General features: G+C 36.5%; 2 protein-coding genes across 2 annotated transcripts; both read left to right on the top strand.

The window, feature by feature from the left end:
- The first annotated feature begins 1,534 nt into the window (after positions 1 to 1,534).
- On the top strand, positions 1,535 to 2,473 carry LOC138438265 (olfactory receptor 6C2-like). The gene has a single exon (XM_069586439.1). The coding sequence runs from the start codon at positions 1,535 to 1,537 to the stop codon at positions 2,471 to 2,473; it is 939 nt and encodes a 312-aa protein (XP_069442540.1).
- A 14,725-nt stretch (positions 2,474 to 17,198) lies between these two features.
- LOC138438264 (olfactory receptor 6C2-like) lies at positions 17,199 to 18,137 on the top strand. The gene has a single exon (XM_069586437.1). The coding sequence runs from the start codon at positions 17,199 to 17,201 to the stop codon at positions 18,135 to 18,137; it is 939 nt and encodes a 312-aa protein (XP_069442538.1).
- Positions 18,138 to 18,409: the final 272 nt, after the last annotated feature.

Below are 18,409 nucleotides of genomic sequence, written 5' to 3'. Positions count from 1 at the left end.
CGCTCCTCCAGGGGATCCTCCTGACCCAGGGATCAAACCTGTATCTCTAAAATCTCCTGCATTGTCAGGCAGGCTCTTTACCACTGGTGCCACTTTAGAAGCCCTTATGCCAGTTTATCCTTCATATATTTTTATGCATTATTAGATACATAAATAATTAGAATCTATGTTCTTGGTTATTTGACTCAGTTCTCAGTATGTAATTTTCTTTTGTATGCTTGTTAATTTTCTTTGGTGGCAATATGCACTCCAGCGTTCTCTTGATTATCCTTTGTATGATATACTTTTTCTATTCTTTTATTTTTAATCTATCTATGTCATTATATTTAAAGTGGAGTGCTTGTATATAGCATCCAGAAAAATAACTTTTTAATTGTTCTTATAATCTCTTTTGATTACCATGATATGTTTTGATCACTTATAGGCAGTGTATCATCATTTATGTTTGGACTTCTGTCATTTTGTTAGTTGATTGTTCTTTGTTCCCATTGCTATTCATTCTTTTGTTTCTACTACACTAGTTTAGTGTTCCATTTTAATTTATAGAATGTTTTTTACCATATCATTTCTTAAAAGTTTGTGTGTGATCTGTAAATTATAATCTACACATTGAACATTTCACAAACCATTTTGATATAATATTTTGCCACTGAGGTAGAATGTAACAGAAGAAAATTGTTACCCTTTACTCTTCTCCTTTTCATTATGGTTGTCATATTTTGTCTCTATACAGTGTCAGTTCCATCAGTATATGTTATGGATTTTGCTTTCAACAGATGTTTCAAAGGATTTGTATAGTATGGTATTTTCCTGTTTGTTTTTAAATGTTTAGTAGGAATCTACAAGTAAGCCATCTGAGGCTGCAGTTCTCTTTGTAGAATAATTTAAATATGTATTTCGTTACTTTGGGCTTCTCTAGTGACTCAGATGTTAAAGAATCTGCCTGCAAAGCAGGAGATCTGGGTTCTATCCCTGGGTTGGGAATATCCCCTGGAGAAGAGAACGGCTACTCACTCCAGTATTCTTACCTGGAGACTTTCATGAACAGAGAAGGCTGGTGGGTTACAGTCCATGGGATTGCAAAGAGTTGACACGATTGTGTGACTAACACTTTTACTTTTCACTTGTTTACTTTAATGTTAAAAATAGAACTATATAGGTTAGGTATTTAATCTTGCATTAACTTTAGTAGATTGTATTTTTCATAGAATTCATTCATTCATTCAAGTTGCTGAATCCATTTAGCAGATTTTTTCAAAACATGACATTTTTATCTTTTCAATAGCTGAATAATTTATAATGATGCTATACCTCACATTTCTGATAAATTCCGCCTTTTTTTCTTTCAAGATCAGTCTCAATGACAATTTTATCAATGTTATTACCTCTCCAAGAATCAGCTTTTGATTATATTCATTTGTCTCTTGTTTCTGTTTTCCATTCCATTGATTTTTTTTAATTATTTTTTTAATCTATTTGGATACCTTCTCTTTGACTTTTTACATGTAGATTACCTAAAACATCAAAAGTGGTAATGAGAAATCGCACAGTCATAACAACATTCATCTTGTTGGGATTTACAGAGGACCCACAGCTGCAAGTTCTGATTTTTGTCTTCTTGTTTCTTACTTACGTGCTGAGCATTACTGGAAACCTGACTATTATCATTCTAACATTCCTAGATTCTCATCTTAAAACACCTATGTATTTTTTTCTCAGAAACTTCTCCTTCTTAGAAATCTCATTCACAACGGTCTGTATTCCCAGATTCCTGTATAGCATATCAAGTGGGGACAATACCATTACTTACAACGCCTGTGCTAGTCAAATATTTTTCATTGGACTTTTTGGGGCCACAGAGTTTTTTCTCCTGGCAGCCATGTCCTATGACCGATACGTGGCCATCTGTAAACCCCTTCATTACATGACCATCATGAATGGCAGAGTCTGCACCATCCTTGTGTTCTGCTGCTGGATCTCTGGGCTGATGATCATCATCACACCACTCAGTATGGGCCTCCAGCTAGAATTCTGTAACTCCAATGCCATTGATCATTTTGGCTGTGATGCAGCTCCTCTTTTTAAGATCTCATGCTCAGATACATGGTTCATTGAACAGATGGTTATAATTTGTGCAGTGGTGACATTCATCATTACATTGATAGGGGTTGTTCTTTCTTACGTGTATATCATCAGGACTATTCTAAGATTTCCCTCTGCATCACAGAGAAGAAAAGCTTTTTCCACTTGTTCTTCTCACATGATTGTTGTTTCCATTACCTATGGCAGCTGTATTTTTATCTACATCAAGCCTTCAGCCAAAGAAGAGGTGGACATTAACAAAGGGGTGTCTGTGCTCACTACATCTGTTGCCCCGCTGTTGAACCCTTTTATTTATACTTTGAGGAACAAGCAGGTGAAACAAGCTGTCAGTGACATAATCAAAAAAACTGCACTTTTCTTACACAATTAAGAGGATACTGGATTTAAACCATCAGATAAAAATAATGTATTGCTTGCTTAAACATTTTTCTCTGGAAATCCTAATTGTGAAACTACTTAGAATAAATCATTTATCCCTCTCTTTAATCTCAATCAAAATGATTTGTCCTCAAAAGAACATGAGAATTTATTTCTCAGAAGCAAAATCTTCCTTCATTTCTCACTGTTTTTCTAACATTATTCAAAAAAAATTGCATGCCATGTTAAATATAGTATCTATGATTCCTGGGAAAATTTCAGAACAATAGTTTTGCTGGACTTCTTTAATTTGCATATGTATCATTAATATACTCTGGAGAAGGAAATGGCAACCCACTCCAATATTCTTGCCAGAAACATTCCATGAACAGAGGAGCCTGCTGGGCTCTGCAGTGCATAAGATCAGAAAGAGGCAGACACAACTGAGGAATTTTCACAATCATACTCAATAAATATACTGAAAGAAACATGTGACGTATAGGAAGAAATATCTCGTCTTTATTTAAAGTACTAACAAGACAAACATTAAAATAAAAGAACTCAAAATAGGCTTGTCAACTAAATCATATTGTAAACCAAACATGAAAATAAATATCAAGCATCTGAAAACAAAAATGATCCAAAAAAGATACAAGGGAGTTTACTTCAAGAAACAGGTGAAAATTTTAGACCACACCTGTATAACGATAGCATGTTAGCACTCATACACACATGCACACATAAAAACAAAAAGAATAAAACAAAAATTAGTACTTTTGCTTCCATCTCTGTCAGAAAAGGAGTTTGAAACCATATTTTCTTTCTTAAATAATCATGAAACTGAATCGAGTATATGAGAAAATTTTTGGCAAGCAGCTCAAATTTCCCTCTTGAAAAGGGAAATTATGTAAATGGAGTCCACAATTAGCACTAGTTCAGTCCACACTATGAGACAGAGACTAAGCTCAACATGACTGTCTCTCTGAGTTTAGTTGGCAAAGATCGGGTCAGTTGAAATGGTTAAAAAAAATTATCAATATTAAAAAAAAAAAAAAGAAAGAAATGGTCAGTATCCTCCAGTCAGGGCTGCATTGAACTGGAATCTGGACATGAGTTCCCTTTGTGTCCTTGGCTGAGAAACTGACTAAATACATGTAGGGAAAGTGTAATCCATGTTCACCAGTGATAGTGCTGAGCGTTCGACAGAGATAGTAGAGGCCAAGCAGTCACTGGGCTTGGAGTTTGGGCCCAGCCAAAGTAAACAGCCCTTGTAAATAAATATCTCCTCAATGATAGGATTCCAGTTGAACACTGGGAAAGCTGCTTAGGAGTAAGGTCCACATTCTGGAGCAAGAGACAGAAACTTAAGTCCTGAGAGTAGAATCTATCCACACTGGTTCTTATAAAAAAAGATCGTATATTCTCACTATTTGCATAATATCTATGGCTATTTTTAATGGCAGAGTTGAGTATTTAACAGACTCCTTCAGGGCCCCAAAAGGTGCAAGTGTTTACTATCTGACCTGTTGCAGAAAATGTTTGTCCACTTATGGTGTAGAATTCACTTTGCCATTTTTGTATTATTTGGGAAGAAATAATGAGAGGCAGTTTTCTCAGCAGCTGTTTTTCTCTTCATCTTCCCAGATGTCTTCCAGGAGTAACTCTTAAACTTGACCAGCTAAAAGAATCCAACTAGTCCATCCCCCTATATCTTCCATTTTGCCAGTGAATTCACTTCAAAATAGACTTTGAAAAGACGAGAATTTGGGAAAGTCTGTCTATTTTGTTTACCTGGAGCTCCTATGTGTGCGTGCTTAGTTGCTCAGTCACGTCTGCCTTTCATGTGACCCTGCCAGGCTCCTCTGTCCGTGGGATTCACCAGGCAAGAATCCTGGAATGGGCAGCCATTCCCTTCTTCACAGGATCTTGAGACTGAACTCAGATCTCCCGCATTGCAAGTGGATTCTTTACTGTCTTAGCTACCAGGGAAGCCCAGAGCTCACACTAACTAAAGTTAGAACCACTTCAGTGTTTTATAACAAATGGGAAACTCAATTGCTTTGCCACTTAATAGAAAAATTTTTTCAGCACAAAAATTCCTATAAATCTTGAATTTCATCCCAATCTTCCCTGGGGAAAAAAAATAGACTTATTTGCAACTCCCAAATGTGTATATGTGTAATTCATACTCAAGCCACAGGAGTGTTCGCCCTATGGCTACTGAATTCTAGGTAAGGCCACCTGTATGAAACGCCCATCATTTGGCTAAATTCTTTCATGTGCCATAAATATAAGACATTGTCCCTGAAGTTGGACAGTGTCTCTCAAGGGCTATTTGGCTGAGTCATCACAAGTTGCGGTCTGCCCTGCATTCACATAAAAGTAGCCTTTCATTTTTGGACAAAGCCACCATTACCTGAAGAGACATAGGGTACAGAATATAGAATAAGTTCTCAATAAGTGTTGACAGAATAAATTAACAAGTGTATTTTAGAAATTGTAAAAAAAAAAATGATAGTGTTGTAGTGTACAAAAGAAGAAAGAGAATTCAGTGAGGTTTGGGCCAGTTTATTTGGAATTGTGTCTACGTACACACCCCTAGTTTCTTTTTCTTAAGGTCTCTCTCACCCTCTCAGTGGTGGAGAGGGTTGTCGTTGCTGCAGTGGAGTTGGTTTTTCATTTGTTATTTTCTGATTCCTATAATTGTTATTGGAGGAAATTCTTCCCAGGACCCTCTACAGATGTCCCCTTAGACTAAGGCAAACAAAATTGTGAACTGAACTGTCTACTGATCATCTATTTTTCTGTAGTTGAATGAACTCTTTCTGGTACAAAGAAAAATGCTGAGATTTTTTCTAAAACAATCTATGAAGGTTATCCACCAAATCACATTCATTTTAATAATTTATTTTCCCACATTGAGACTACAAATATTTTTAACACATCTGGTAAAAACTATATATCAAAGCCATACAAGTGTAAAATTGTTTCTACCTAAAACTAAGAATGTCATGTATATAAGTGGTTATATGCAAAAATATTTATATAGAAACTTTAGAGCAATATTTTTTATCATAAATAGAAGAAATATAAATAAGTTTCTAAACTTACTAATTATTAAGTGGTACTAATTATTAAAGAAAGATTAAAGTTATATAAATTTAGTCATTAAAAATATTAGAAATCTCTATATGTTGATAATTAAAGATGGACCCATGGAATTATCTAGGCCAGAATACTGGAGTGGGTAGTTCCAAATATTGAGAACAAAGTAAATTTGTATATTAAGAAGTTCAATGAACTCAAAAAAGTGATATTTGAAGAAAATGACACATAGATATATTAGAATCAAATCATAGAGAAAGCATTATTAAATGTGCTTATAAAGCAAACTAAATATAAGTTATATGAACATGAATAAATATAAAATATATGTAATCATATTCAAAAATATGTATTAAAAATGTTAATGAAATAGAATACCATAAATATGTAAAGAAATACAATGGGCCATGATAAACAACCTAAATGTCCATCAAAAATGAGTGGATAAAGAAGATGTGGTACATATATACAATGAAATATTACTCAGCCATAAAAAGAACTAAATAATGCCATTTTCAGCAACATGAATGCAACTAGAAATTAATATACCAAGTGAAGTAACTCAGAAAAAGACAAACACCATTTGATATCACTTATATGTGGAACCTAAACTATGTCACAAATGAACTTATCTACTAAACAGAAACAGATTCACAGGCATGGAGAACAGACCAGTAGCTGCCAAAAGGCGATACAGTGGAGGACACATGGAGTGGTCATTTGAGGTTTGCAGGTGGAAACTAGTATATGTAGAATGGACAAACAACAAGGTCCTACAGTATATTGCAGGAAATATACTCAGTTTCCTGTGATAAACTGTAATAGACAGTCTTTGGACTCTGTGGGAGAGGGAGAGGGTGGGATGATTTGGGAGAATGGCATTGAAACATGTATAATATCATATAAGAAATGAATCGCCAGTCTAGGTTCAATGCAGGATACAGGATGCTTGGGACTGGGGCACTGGGATGACCCATAGAGATGGTATGGGGAGGGAGGTGGGAGGGGGGTTCAGGATTAGGAACACGTGTACACCTGTGGCAGATTCACATTGATGTATGGCAAAACCAATACAGCATTGTAAGTAAAATAAAGGGGAGGGAGATGGGAGGGGGGGTCATGTTTGGGAACGCATGTAAGAATTAAAGATTTTAAAATTAAAAAAAATAATAATCGATAAAAAAATAAAAATTAAAAAAAAATAAAAAAATAAACAGAAAAAAAATGTAAAAAAAATTTTAAAGAATGTAAAAGAAGTCATCAAGACAGTATGGTATTGGCACAAAGACAGACATATAGATCAATGGAACAAAATAGAAAGCCCAGAGATAAATCCATACACCTATGGACACCTTATCTTTGACAAAGGAGGCAAGAATATACAATGGAGTAAAGACAATCTCTTTCACAAGTGGTGCTGGGAAAACTGGTCAACCACTTGTAAAAGAATGAAACTAGATCACTTTCTAACACCGCACACAAAAATAAACTCAAAATGGATTAAAGATCTAAATGTAAGATCAGAAACTATAAAACTCCTAGAGGAGAACATAGGCAAAACACTCTCAGACATAAATCACAGCAGGATCCTCTATGATCCACCTCCCAGAATGCTGGAAATAAAAGCAAAAATAAACAAATGGGATCTAATTAAAATTAAAAGCTTCTGCACAACAAAGGAAAATATAAGCAAGGTGAAAAGACAGCCTTCTGAATGGGAGAAAATAATAGCTAATGAAGCAACTGACAAACAACTAATCTCAAAAATATACAAGCAACTTCTGCAGCTCAACTCCAGAAAAATAAATGACCCTATCAAAAAATGGGCCAAAGAACTAAATAGACATTTCTCCAAAGAAGACACACGGATGGCTAACAAACACATGAAAAGATGCTCAACATCACTCATTATTAGAGAAATGCAAATCAAAACCACAATGAGGTACCACTTCACACCAGTCAGAATGGCTGCGATCCAAAAATCTGCAAGCAATAAATGCTGGAGAGGGTGTGGAGAAAAGGGAACCCTCCTACACTGTTGGTGGGAATGCAAACTAGTACAGCCACTATGGAGAACGGTGTGGAGATTCCTTAAAAAATTGCAAATAGAACTACCTTATGACCCAGCAATCCCACTTCTGGGCATACACACCGAGGAAACCAGAATTGAAAGAGACACATGTACCCCAATGTTCATCGCAGCACTGTTTATAATAGCCAGGACATGGAAACAACCTAGATGTCCATCAGCAGATGAATGGATAAGAAAGCTGTGGTACATATACACAATGGAGTATTACTCAGCCGTTAAAAAGAATTCATTTGAATCAGTTCTGATGAGATGGATGAAACTGGAGCCGATTATACAGAGTGAAGTAAGCCAGAAAGAAAAACACCAATACAGTATACTAACACATATATATGGAATTTAGGAAGATGGCAATGACGACCCTGTATGCAAGACAGGGAAAGAGACACAGATGTGTATAACGGACTTTTGGACTCAGAGGGAGAGGGAGAGGGTGGGATGATTTGGGAGAATGACATTCTAACATGTATACTATCATGTGAATTGAATCGCCAGTCTATGTCTGACGCAGGATGCAGCATGCTTGGGGCTGGTGCATGGGGATGACCCAGAAAGATGTTATGGTGAGGGAGGTGGGAGGGGGGTTAATGTTTGGGAATGCATGTAATAATTAAATATTTTAAAATGTAAAAAATAAAAAACTAAAAATTAAAAAAAAAAAAACAGAAAAAAAAAATAAAATAAAATAAAATAAAATAAAATTAAAAAAAATAATAATCGATAAAAAAATAAAAATTAAAAAAAAATAAAAAAATAAACAGAAAAAAATGTAAAAAAAATTTTAAAGAATGTAAAAGAAGTCATCAAGACAGTATGGTATTGGCACAAAGACAGACATATAGATCAATGGAACAAAATAGAAAGCCCAGAGATAAATCCATACACCTATGGACACCTTATCTTTGACAAAGGAGGCAAGAATATACAATGGAGTAAAGACAATCTCTTTCACAAGTGGTGCTGGGAAAACTGGTCAACCACTTGTAAAAGAATGAAACTAGATCACTTTCTAACACTGCACACAAAAATAAACTCAAAATGGATTAAAGATCTAAATGTAAGATCAGAAACTATAAAACTCCTAGAGGAGAACATAGGCAAAACACTCTCAGACATAAATCACAGCAGGATCCTCTATGATCCACCTCCCAGAATTCTGGAAATAAAAGCAAAAATAAACAAATGGGATCTAATTAAAATTAAAAGCTTCTGCACAACAAAGGAAACTATAAGCAAGGTGAAAAGACAGCCTTCTGAATGGGAGAAAATAATAGCAAATGAAGCAACTGACAAACAACTAATCTCAAAAATATACAAGCAACTTATGCAGCTCAACTCCAGAAAAATAAACGACCCAATCAAAAAATGGGCCAAAGAACTAAATAGACATTTCTCCAAAGAAGACATACGGATGGCTAACAAACACATGAAAAGATGCTCAACATCACTCATTATTAGAGAAATGCAAATCAAAACCACAATGAGGTACCACTTCACACCAGTCAGAATGGCTGCGATCCAAAAATCTGCAAGCAATAAATGCTGGAGAGGGTGTGGAGAAAAGGGAACCCTCCTACACTGTTGGTGGGAATGCAAACTAGGACAGCCACTATGGAGAACAGTGTGGAGAGTCCTTAAAAAATTGCAAATAGAACTACCTTATGACCCAGCAATCCCACTGCTGGGCATACACACCGAGGAAACCAGAATTGAAAGAGACACATGTACCCCAATGTTCATCGCAGCACTGTTTATAATAGCCAGGACATGGAAACAACCTAGATGTCCATCAGCAGATGAATGGATAAGAAAGCTGTGGTACATATACACAATGGAGTATTACTCAGCCATTAAAAAGAATTCATTTGAATCAGTTCTGATGAGATGGATGAAACTGGAGCCAATTATACAGAGTGAAGTAAGCCAGAAAGAAAAACACCAATACAGTATACTAACACATATATATGGAATTTAGGAAGATGGCAATGATGACCCTGTATGCAAGACAGGAAAAAAGACACAGATGTGTATAATGGACTTTTGGACTCAGAGGGAGAGGGAGAGGGTGGGATGATTTGGGAGAATGGGAATTCTAACATGTATACTATCATGTAAGAATTGAATCACCAGTCCATGTCTGACGTAGGGTGCAGCATGCTTGGGGCTGGTGCATGGGGATGACCCAGAGAGATGTTGTGGGGAGGGAGGTGGGAGGGGGGGTCATGTTTGGGAACGCATGTAAGAATTAAAGATTTTAAAATTAAAAAAAAAAGAATGTAAAAGAATGTATGTTCATGTAAAACTGAATTTCTGTAAGGCAGAAATTAACACAATATTATAAATCAACTCTACTTCAATTTAAAACAAAAAGTCCCATGAAATGTAAAAACAAAAGAATTATAAAGATCTGGGAAGTAATTTTAAAACTATCAACAATAAGTTATCACATTTCCTTTTCTTTTGATAACAGATTTTTTCTCTATTATTACCAGAATACTTGAAAGTGAAAGTGTTAGTCACTCAGTCATGTCTGACTCTTAGTGACCCCATGGACTGTAGCCTGCCAGGCTCCTCTGTCCATCGAATTTTCCAAGAAAGAGGGATGCTACTGGGAGGGAGGAGGGAGGGGGTTTCAGTATGGGGAACCCGTGTATACCTGTGGTGGATTCATGTTGATGTATGACAAAACCAATACAATATTGTAAAGTAATTAACCTCCAATTAAAATAAATAATTTATATTTTTAAAAAAAGAAAGTGGAGTGTGTTGCCATTCTCTACTTATACTGATGCTAACCACCAATCACATTTTTATAGGATTAACAAATTGAAAAACTTGTCTTTATCATCTTATAAATTCCTGGCATAATATTGAAATCAAATAACAGAAGGCTGCCTTTTGTCTTGTAATCTGATACTAATCATGGCATGAACCTGGACTCTTCCAATGTTAATGTTATTTACAGGTACCTCTCTGAGGACATTTTCCCCAGGTCTGTGTTTCCTGCTCAGTCCCCAGAATCTATTACACAAGAGATTCATTAGTAATGTTTAAGACAGGACCACCAAGAATATGTTTCTTTGTTTCACTTAATTAAAGATTAGGTCAATTTTTTTAAAGGAGAAATTCTGCCAGTTTAGAAATATGTCCTCTGCCAGAAATAACAGAATATCAACTTTCCCAACAACAGAAGGAGATCCCTACTTAGCCATTTAAACAATTGTTAGTTTTGCAGTTCCAGAGTAGACTTCCAGGGCTCATTGGGAGGTAGGTTTTCTATTGAGAAAATAATCTTGTGTGGATGGAGGATGACTTAGTGAAAACTCTCCAACTTCAGAGCCCTCTGTGAGTAGGAGTCTGTGCTCCTAAGAATGGTCAGAGACCACCTACATCTCTCCCCACCTCTCTCCCCACCATAAGATCTTCCTGGATAACTTTTTTCACCCTTTGCAACTTTCGGATTCAGTGGACATCTGAAGTCATGACTAATCAGAGAACTATTTTTTTAATCATTTTCTTTCCCTTTTCTGAACACTAGAATAACAGTTTCCTCTGAGGAAAGTATTTCTACAAAAATAACTGATATGATTTGTCATTTTAATATTTTATGAAAGGTTTCAACCACCCTTATGAAGTGTGGCTTCTCAATATGAGTAGCAATTATAGGAGAGTCATTGATTAGCTGTTTTATGTATCAATACGGTGAATTTCATCCAAATGAAGGGGAATTTTAGAAGGACACTCACTCTCATTTTAAACAAAAACTGTGTATAAATTATGTGAACTGTATCCCCACTGAGTGATTTATATGCTTATGTTTCATCAGTTGGTGACCAAATTCTCTAATAGTCTTAGACATATTAATGGGAACCCAGTTTTTTAATATCTGTATCAATATCAGTATCAATTAATTTCATGAGAGTATTGTTAAAAAGGCTGACTATGAGTAGCAGAAGAAAATAGTGGTATTTTTGGAAGAAAAAATTAGTCTCTGTCCTCAGTACACACGGGCTGACTGTGGTGGTTGGTACGGAGTCAGATAACCTGGAGTTGTGCTGACAGGACTGATGGGAGGTACCTGGGCTGCAGAGACAGTTCATTCCTGTCCCACCACCAGAAATGCTCTGGTGGCCCCTTTATGGCCTTTAACCTGGTGTTGAGGCAAGGAGGTTCACTTTTAGGCAAAACGTGCCCAGTACTTCCTTGTAATGGAAGCCTAGTTTAGGCTGAACTGCGGGACTAGGCATCAAGTGGGAGCTTATATCCAACTTTCTTAGTGATTAGGAAAGAACTTTTTAAAACAACTAGGTGAAGCTCCAAGTTACCATTTAATTGAAGCTTCTAAGACAAATGTTATCTTTTGATTTAGCAACATAGGAAGGTGACAAGGTATCCTGACAATGACTGAAGCATAGGAAATATTTGACTTAGCTGCTATGTAAGTTATCAGAGAGAAGGCCAAATATATAGTACTTTCTGGTCAAAGCAAACTTTTCTAAATAACTTTTTCATTTAGTCCAGTACTAAATATGACAGAAGTCTTTTATTATGCTGCCAAGTAGCAAAGAATGATTTTTATATTTAACAACCTCATTTTTAAAATGAAAGAGAATGGACAACTGTGATTATATATGGTGTGTATTAAGTATGTGCATTTTTAGATCATTTATAACTTAAGCTAAAATACAAAAGAATCTAATCAACTCTTTTGTTAGAAAATAATTGGGGAACCTCAAGTGGAATTACATACTTAAAGAATGTATCATAAAAGAGAATGGAAATTTCACTATATGAAAAAACAGACTTCTTGGCCTGAGCCAGAAGAGTACACAAAAATTTATGAATTTTACAATAATGTATCTATTGAGCTTTCAATAAATGTTGAATGGGGTCAACTGCTGTGAAATCTTGACGAACAAGACAGACCCTAGTCTCAATAAAATTACATTCACATGTTTAGTTGTAACAGAGAAGTATAGTGGGCTAGAGGGGAAAAAGAGAAGCAGAGAATTTACACAACGAAGTTTCAAGAAATGTTTTTGTAGGAAGTACACTAGCCAAAACTTGCTAAACTTGCAGGTGTCAGTATCAGTTTAGTGAAGGGAAAAGCAGGGTTGGAAAGCTGGTAATGAACTGAGCTGTATCAGGAAACAGACTTCACTTAAACTTGTAGAGAGATGTCATTTTGGTTTGTGGAAAGCACAGGTCGTTCTTTGGTGGAAGCACTCTGAAGAGTTGCTTCATAGGTAACATTCCTTTCTAAACACGAACATCCTCGTCACAGGAGTGTGTTATCAATGGTTCAAAAACTGCAAGCACTTCAAGTCCTATTAGTCAATATTATAATTTTGCCTTATAAGGTATAGACAAAATCCATGCAATTCACACATTTATGATTAACATTAAGCCATAATTTAACTATAAAATTAATTTCAATGAATATCCTATATATTCATAGATGGCATAAAATGAACATCACCACAAAAATATTGCTGAAGAAGCACAAAGGATTGGTAGCTATTGTACCAGGCAAATGATGCATGTGAAGAACTGCCCCCAACATACTGCCAGAATGATAAAAAGTGCTCTGCAACTGCTGTTTGCTTTTCAGTTTTCTTTTTTGTTTCTATTTGGTAAATTTTTTATTTTTTTATTTTTTTTTTTTAAATTTTAAAATCTTTAATTCTTACATGCATTCCCAAACATGAACCCCCCTCCCACCTCCCTCCCCAGAACATCTTTCTGGGTCATCCCCATGCACCAGCCCCAAGCATGCTGCATCCTGCGTCAGACATAGACTGGCGATTCAATTCACATGATAGTATACATGTTAGAATGTCATTCTCCCAAATCATCCCACCCTCTCCCTCTCCCTCTGAGTCCAAAAGTCCATTATACACATCTGTGTCTCTTTCCCTGTCTTGCATACAGGGTCATCATTGCCATCTTCCTAAATTCCATATATTAAATTTTTTAATTATGAAAAACTTTTGTACTTAGAGAAGTGTTGACAAAATAGTGGAGCCAGTTCCCAGATATCCTTCACCCAGCTCTCCCTATTGGAAGCATCCTGCATAATCACAGAATAATTATTATCACTCAAGAATTTATACTGTATGCAAATACTAAGAACTAAAATACAGATTTAACGATGGGTCTCGGTCATGGCAAGGCCAGGCAGGCAGTGAGGGTGCCTCCTCCATCGCTGTCTTGAGTCTGCATGCACACTCTGCGTCCCACTGTCTGCTCCCAAGAGTTCCCAGTGCCCATGGACTCAGCCTGAATGGAGCACCAGATGACCAGCTTTGGCAGGCAAGTCCACAGAAGCACAGAGATGAGACAGTCTCAGAAGAGACAAAGATTCTCGAAAAAGACAATTAAGTAAAATTAAAATAAATTCATTAGATTAAATACAGATTTTACTCAGATTTTCCTAGTTTTTACTCTAATGTCATTTCTCTGTTGCAGGATCCAATTCAAGGTAAATAATTGAAAAGGAATTGTCATTTATACTTGGTCTCCAACTCGTGTCTCATCCTGTATCCCCTTGTCCTTCGTGACCATGAAAATACAAACAAATGAGGTTAAATTACTCAGGATGGGTTTGTTCAGTTGCTTATAATAATTTCTTAACCTCATACAGCAGCAGGTAACTTCTTTATGTTCAGTTCAGTTACTCAGTCATGTCCAACTCTTTGCGACCCCTGCTCGCCAGGCCTCCCTGTGCGTCATAAACACCCAGAGTTCACCCCAATCCATGTCCATTGAGTCAGTGATGCCATCCAACCTTCTTATCCTCTGTCGTCCCCTTCTCCTCCTGCTGTCAATCTTTCCCAGCGTCAGGGTCTTTTCAAATGAGTCAGCTCTTCGCATCAGGTGGCCAAAGTATTGGAGTTTCAGCTTCAACATCAATCCTTCCAATGAACACCCAGACTTGATCTCCTTTAGGATGGACTGGTTGGACCTCCTTGCAGTCCAAGGGACTCTCAAGAGTCTTCTCCAACACCACAGCTCAAAAGCATCAATTCTTCAGCGTCCAGCTTTCTTTATAGCCCAACTCTCACATCCATAAATGACTACTGGAAAAGCCATAGCCTTAACCAGATGACCTTTGTTGGCAGAGTAATGTCTCTGCTTTTTAATATGCTGTCTAGGTTAGTCATAACTTTCCTTCCAAGAAGTAAGCATCTTGTAATTTCATGGCTGCAATCACCATCTGCAGTGATTTTGGAGCCCCAACAAATAAAGTCAGCCACTGTTTCCCCATCTATTCCCATGAAGTGATGGGACCAGATGCCATGATCTTCATTTTCTGAATGTTGAGCTTTAAGCCAACTTTTTCACTCTCCTCTTTCACTCTTATCAAGAGGCTGTTTAGTTCTTCTTCACTTTCTGGCATAATGGTGGTGTCATCTTCATAACTGAGGTTTTTGACACTTCTCCTGGCAATCTTGATTCCAGCATGTGCTTCACCCAGTCCAGTGTTTCTCGTGATGTACTCTGCATAGAAGTTAAATAAGCAGGGTGACAATATACAGCCTTGACGCACTCCTTTTCTTATTTGGAACCAGTCTGTTGTTCCATGTCCAGTTCTAACTGTTGCTTCCTGACCTGCATATAGGTTTCTCAAGAGGCAGGTCAGGTGGTCTGGTATTCCCATCTCTTTCAGAATTTTCCTCAGTTTATTGTGATCCACACAGTCAAAGGCTTTGACATAGTCAAGAAAGCAGAAATAGATGTTTTTTTCTGGAACTCTTTTGCTTTTTCCATGATCCAGCGGATATTGGCAATTTGATCTCTGGTTCCTCTACCTTTTCTAAAACCAGCTTGAACATCTGGAAGTTCATGGTTCATGTATTACTGAAGCCTAGCTTGGAGAATTTTGAGCATTACTTTATTAGCATGTGAGATGGGTGCAATTGTGTGGTAGTTTGAGCATTCTTTGGCATTGCCTTTCTTTGGGATTGGAATGAAAACTGACCTTTTCCAGTCCTGTGGCCACAGATGAGTTTTCCAAATTTGCTGACATATTGAGTGCAGCACTTTCACAGCATCATCTTTTAGGATTCGAAATAGCTCAGCTGGAAATTCATCACCTCCACTAGCTTTGTTCAGATGCTTTCTAAGGCCCACTTGACTTCACATTCCAGGATGTCTGGCTCTAGGTAAGTGTCAGTGATATCACCATCGTGATTATCTGGGTCATGAAGATCTTTTTTGTATATTCTTGCCACCTCTTAATATCTTCTGCTTCTGTTAGGTCCATGCCATTTCTGTCCTTTATGGAGCCCATCTTTGCATGAAATGTTCCCTTGGTATCTCTAATTTTCTTGAAGAGATCTCTAGTCTTTCCCGTTCTATTATTTTCCTCTATTTCTTTGCACTGAGGAAGGCTTTTTTTAATCTCTCCTTGCTATTCTTTGGAACTCTGTATTCAAATGGGTATATATTTCCTTTTCTCCTTTGCTTTTCAGTTCTCTTCTTATCACAGCTATTTGTAAGGCCTCCTCAGACTGCCATTTTCCTTTTTTGCATTTATTTTTTGGGGGGATGATCTTGATTTCTGTCTCCTGTACAATGTCATGAACTTCCGTCCATAGTTCATCAGGCACTCTGTCTATCAGATCTAGTTCCTTAAATCTGTTTCTCATTTCCACTGTATAGTCATAAGGGATTTGATTTAAGTCATACCTGCATGGTCTAGTGGTTTTCCCCACTTTCTTCACTTTAAATCTGAATATGGCAATAAGGAGTTCGTGATCTAAGCCACAGTCAACTCCCAGTCTTGTTTTTTCTGACTGTATATGTATATGACTACTTGTTTATGTAGTACTCATTAAACAGTAATTCTACCAGAGTTAAAATGAAGGGGAAATTGGGTATTGATATAGAAACTTCAAGATAAATAGCAAAATGGAAAAGTATCAGTGTTATTTGGATGACACATCTGATACCAAAATATATAAAATGAAATAACTTTTTTGGTCTTTGCAGTAACAGAAAACATTCAAATACTGAACACATGGCTTATAGACTCCGTATAAAATGTCAGACTCAGCCATTTATTTGCGTTTAACAGGAACCAAAATTTTAAGCAGCTTGTGAGTTCATTCAAACTTGAGAGTAGTAAAGAATTAATAGGAGAAAAATAACACTATAATAAACAAAAAATCATGTCACATAGATGATCCTGTCTATTTCTATAGCTAAATACATTTCAGACAGTAGAAGAGAAGGTTTAGGTGAATTGAGAAATAGAGATTCGAGAGCATGCAAGGAGATCTAAACATATGGACAGTAGAACAAACTTATTTCAGAAAACCATGATATTGAAGATACTTATAAACATAACACACATTAAAAGACTTGATAATCCCAGAGTTATGATCAGTCATTGTCAAGTAAAAGAATAAAATGAATATTCATTGCATTGATTGGATTTTCTTTTTTACCCAATGTCCATGGCCTCTTAATTTCATACAAGTTTTCTCAGTCCAGTGTCACTTGACTTTGTGAGGAGTTTGAGAAGAAGTACAAGTCAGCGATGAGAAACCATACATCATTACCTACATTCATACTCCTGGGACTGACAGATGACCCTCCAATGCAGGTTCTGATTTTTATATTTCTGCTTGTGTCCTACTTATTGAGTGTCACTGGGAATCTGACCATCATTATACTCACGTTAGTAGACTCTCGCCTTAAAACTCCCATGTACTTTTTCCTCAAACACTTCTCCTTTTTAGAAACCTTATTCACCACAGTCTGCATTCCCAGATTCTTATACAGCTTATCAACTGGGGACAAAACTATTTCCTATAATGCCTGCATCAGTCAACTATTTTTTATCTTCCTTTTTGCAGCAACAGAATTTTTTCTCCTAGCCATCATGTCCTATGACCGCTATGTGGCCATCTGTAAACCTTTACATTATGCAACCATCATGAACAGTAGAATCTGTGGAAGACTTGTTATTTGCTGTTGGATAGCAGGTGGGCTGGTTATATTTCCACCACTTTGCCTGGGCTTAAATCTGGAATTCTGTGACTATCATGTCATTGATCATTTTCTCTGTGATGCCTCTCCTGTGCTGAAGATCTCTTGTTCAGACACATGGTTCATAGAACAGATGGTTGTTGCCCTTGCTGTGCTGACTGATATTGGGACATTTCTGTGTGTAGTTCTGTCATATATATGCATCATCAAGACCATCATAAATTTCCCTTCCACCCAGCAAAAGATGAAGGCCTTTTCTACCTGCTCTTCTCACCTGATTGTGGTTTGTATTACCTATGGCAGTTGTATCTTTATCTATGTCAAACCTTCAGCAAAAGATGAAGTGGCAATTAATAAGGGTGTGTTAGTGCTTACTACTTCAGTTGCCCCCATGTTAAACCCATTTATATATAGCCTGAGGAATAAGCAAGTGAAAGAAGCTTTTACTGACTTAATCAAAAGAATTTCATTGATTTCAAAGAAGTAAAAGAATGTTGAAATTAAGCATAAAATATGAATTTAAAAAGAGCATTTGTCCTTAATGTCATACTCTCATTACTTAACTAATGTACCCTGGTCTATTGTCTGTTTATATTAACTTTCTTATACCACTGTTATTATTTAATCTCTGATCCAAAACCATCTTTTCAATGCCTGTTGAAATAAGCAAGTTGCACCATTTCAACTCCTGTTGACAATAAACTTTCTGCAAGATGACATCTCATATCAAAAAAATATGAAATTAGATTTCTAGAAGAA

The sequence above is a fragment of the Ovis canadensis genome, chromosome 3 (assembly GCF_042477335.2).
Source record: "Ovis canadensis isolate MfBH-ARS-UI-01 breed Bighorn chromosome 3, ARS-UI_OviCan_v2, whole genome shotgun sequence".
Taxonomy (NCBI): domain Eukaryota; kingdom Metazoa; phylum Chordata; class Mammalia; order Artiodactyla; family Bovidae; genus Ovis; species Ovis canadensis.
Note: the sequence above shows the minus strand (reverse complement) of the source record. Positions and strands in the feature narration are given on the sequence as shown.

What these genes read in the sequence shown, in the direction of transcription:
- LOC138438265 (XM_069586439.1), top strand. Translation starts at nt 1,535, where the DNA reads ATGAGAAATCGCACAGTCATAACAACATTCATCTTGTTGGGATTTACA.
- LOC138438264 (XM_069586437.1), top strand. Translation starts at nt 17,199, where the DNA reads ATGAGAAACCATACATCATTACCTACATTCATACTCCTGGGACTGACA.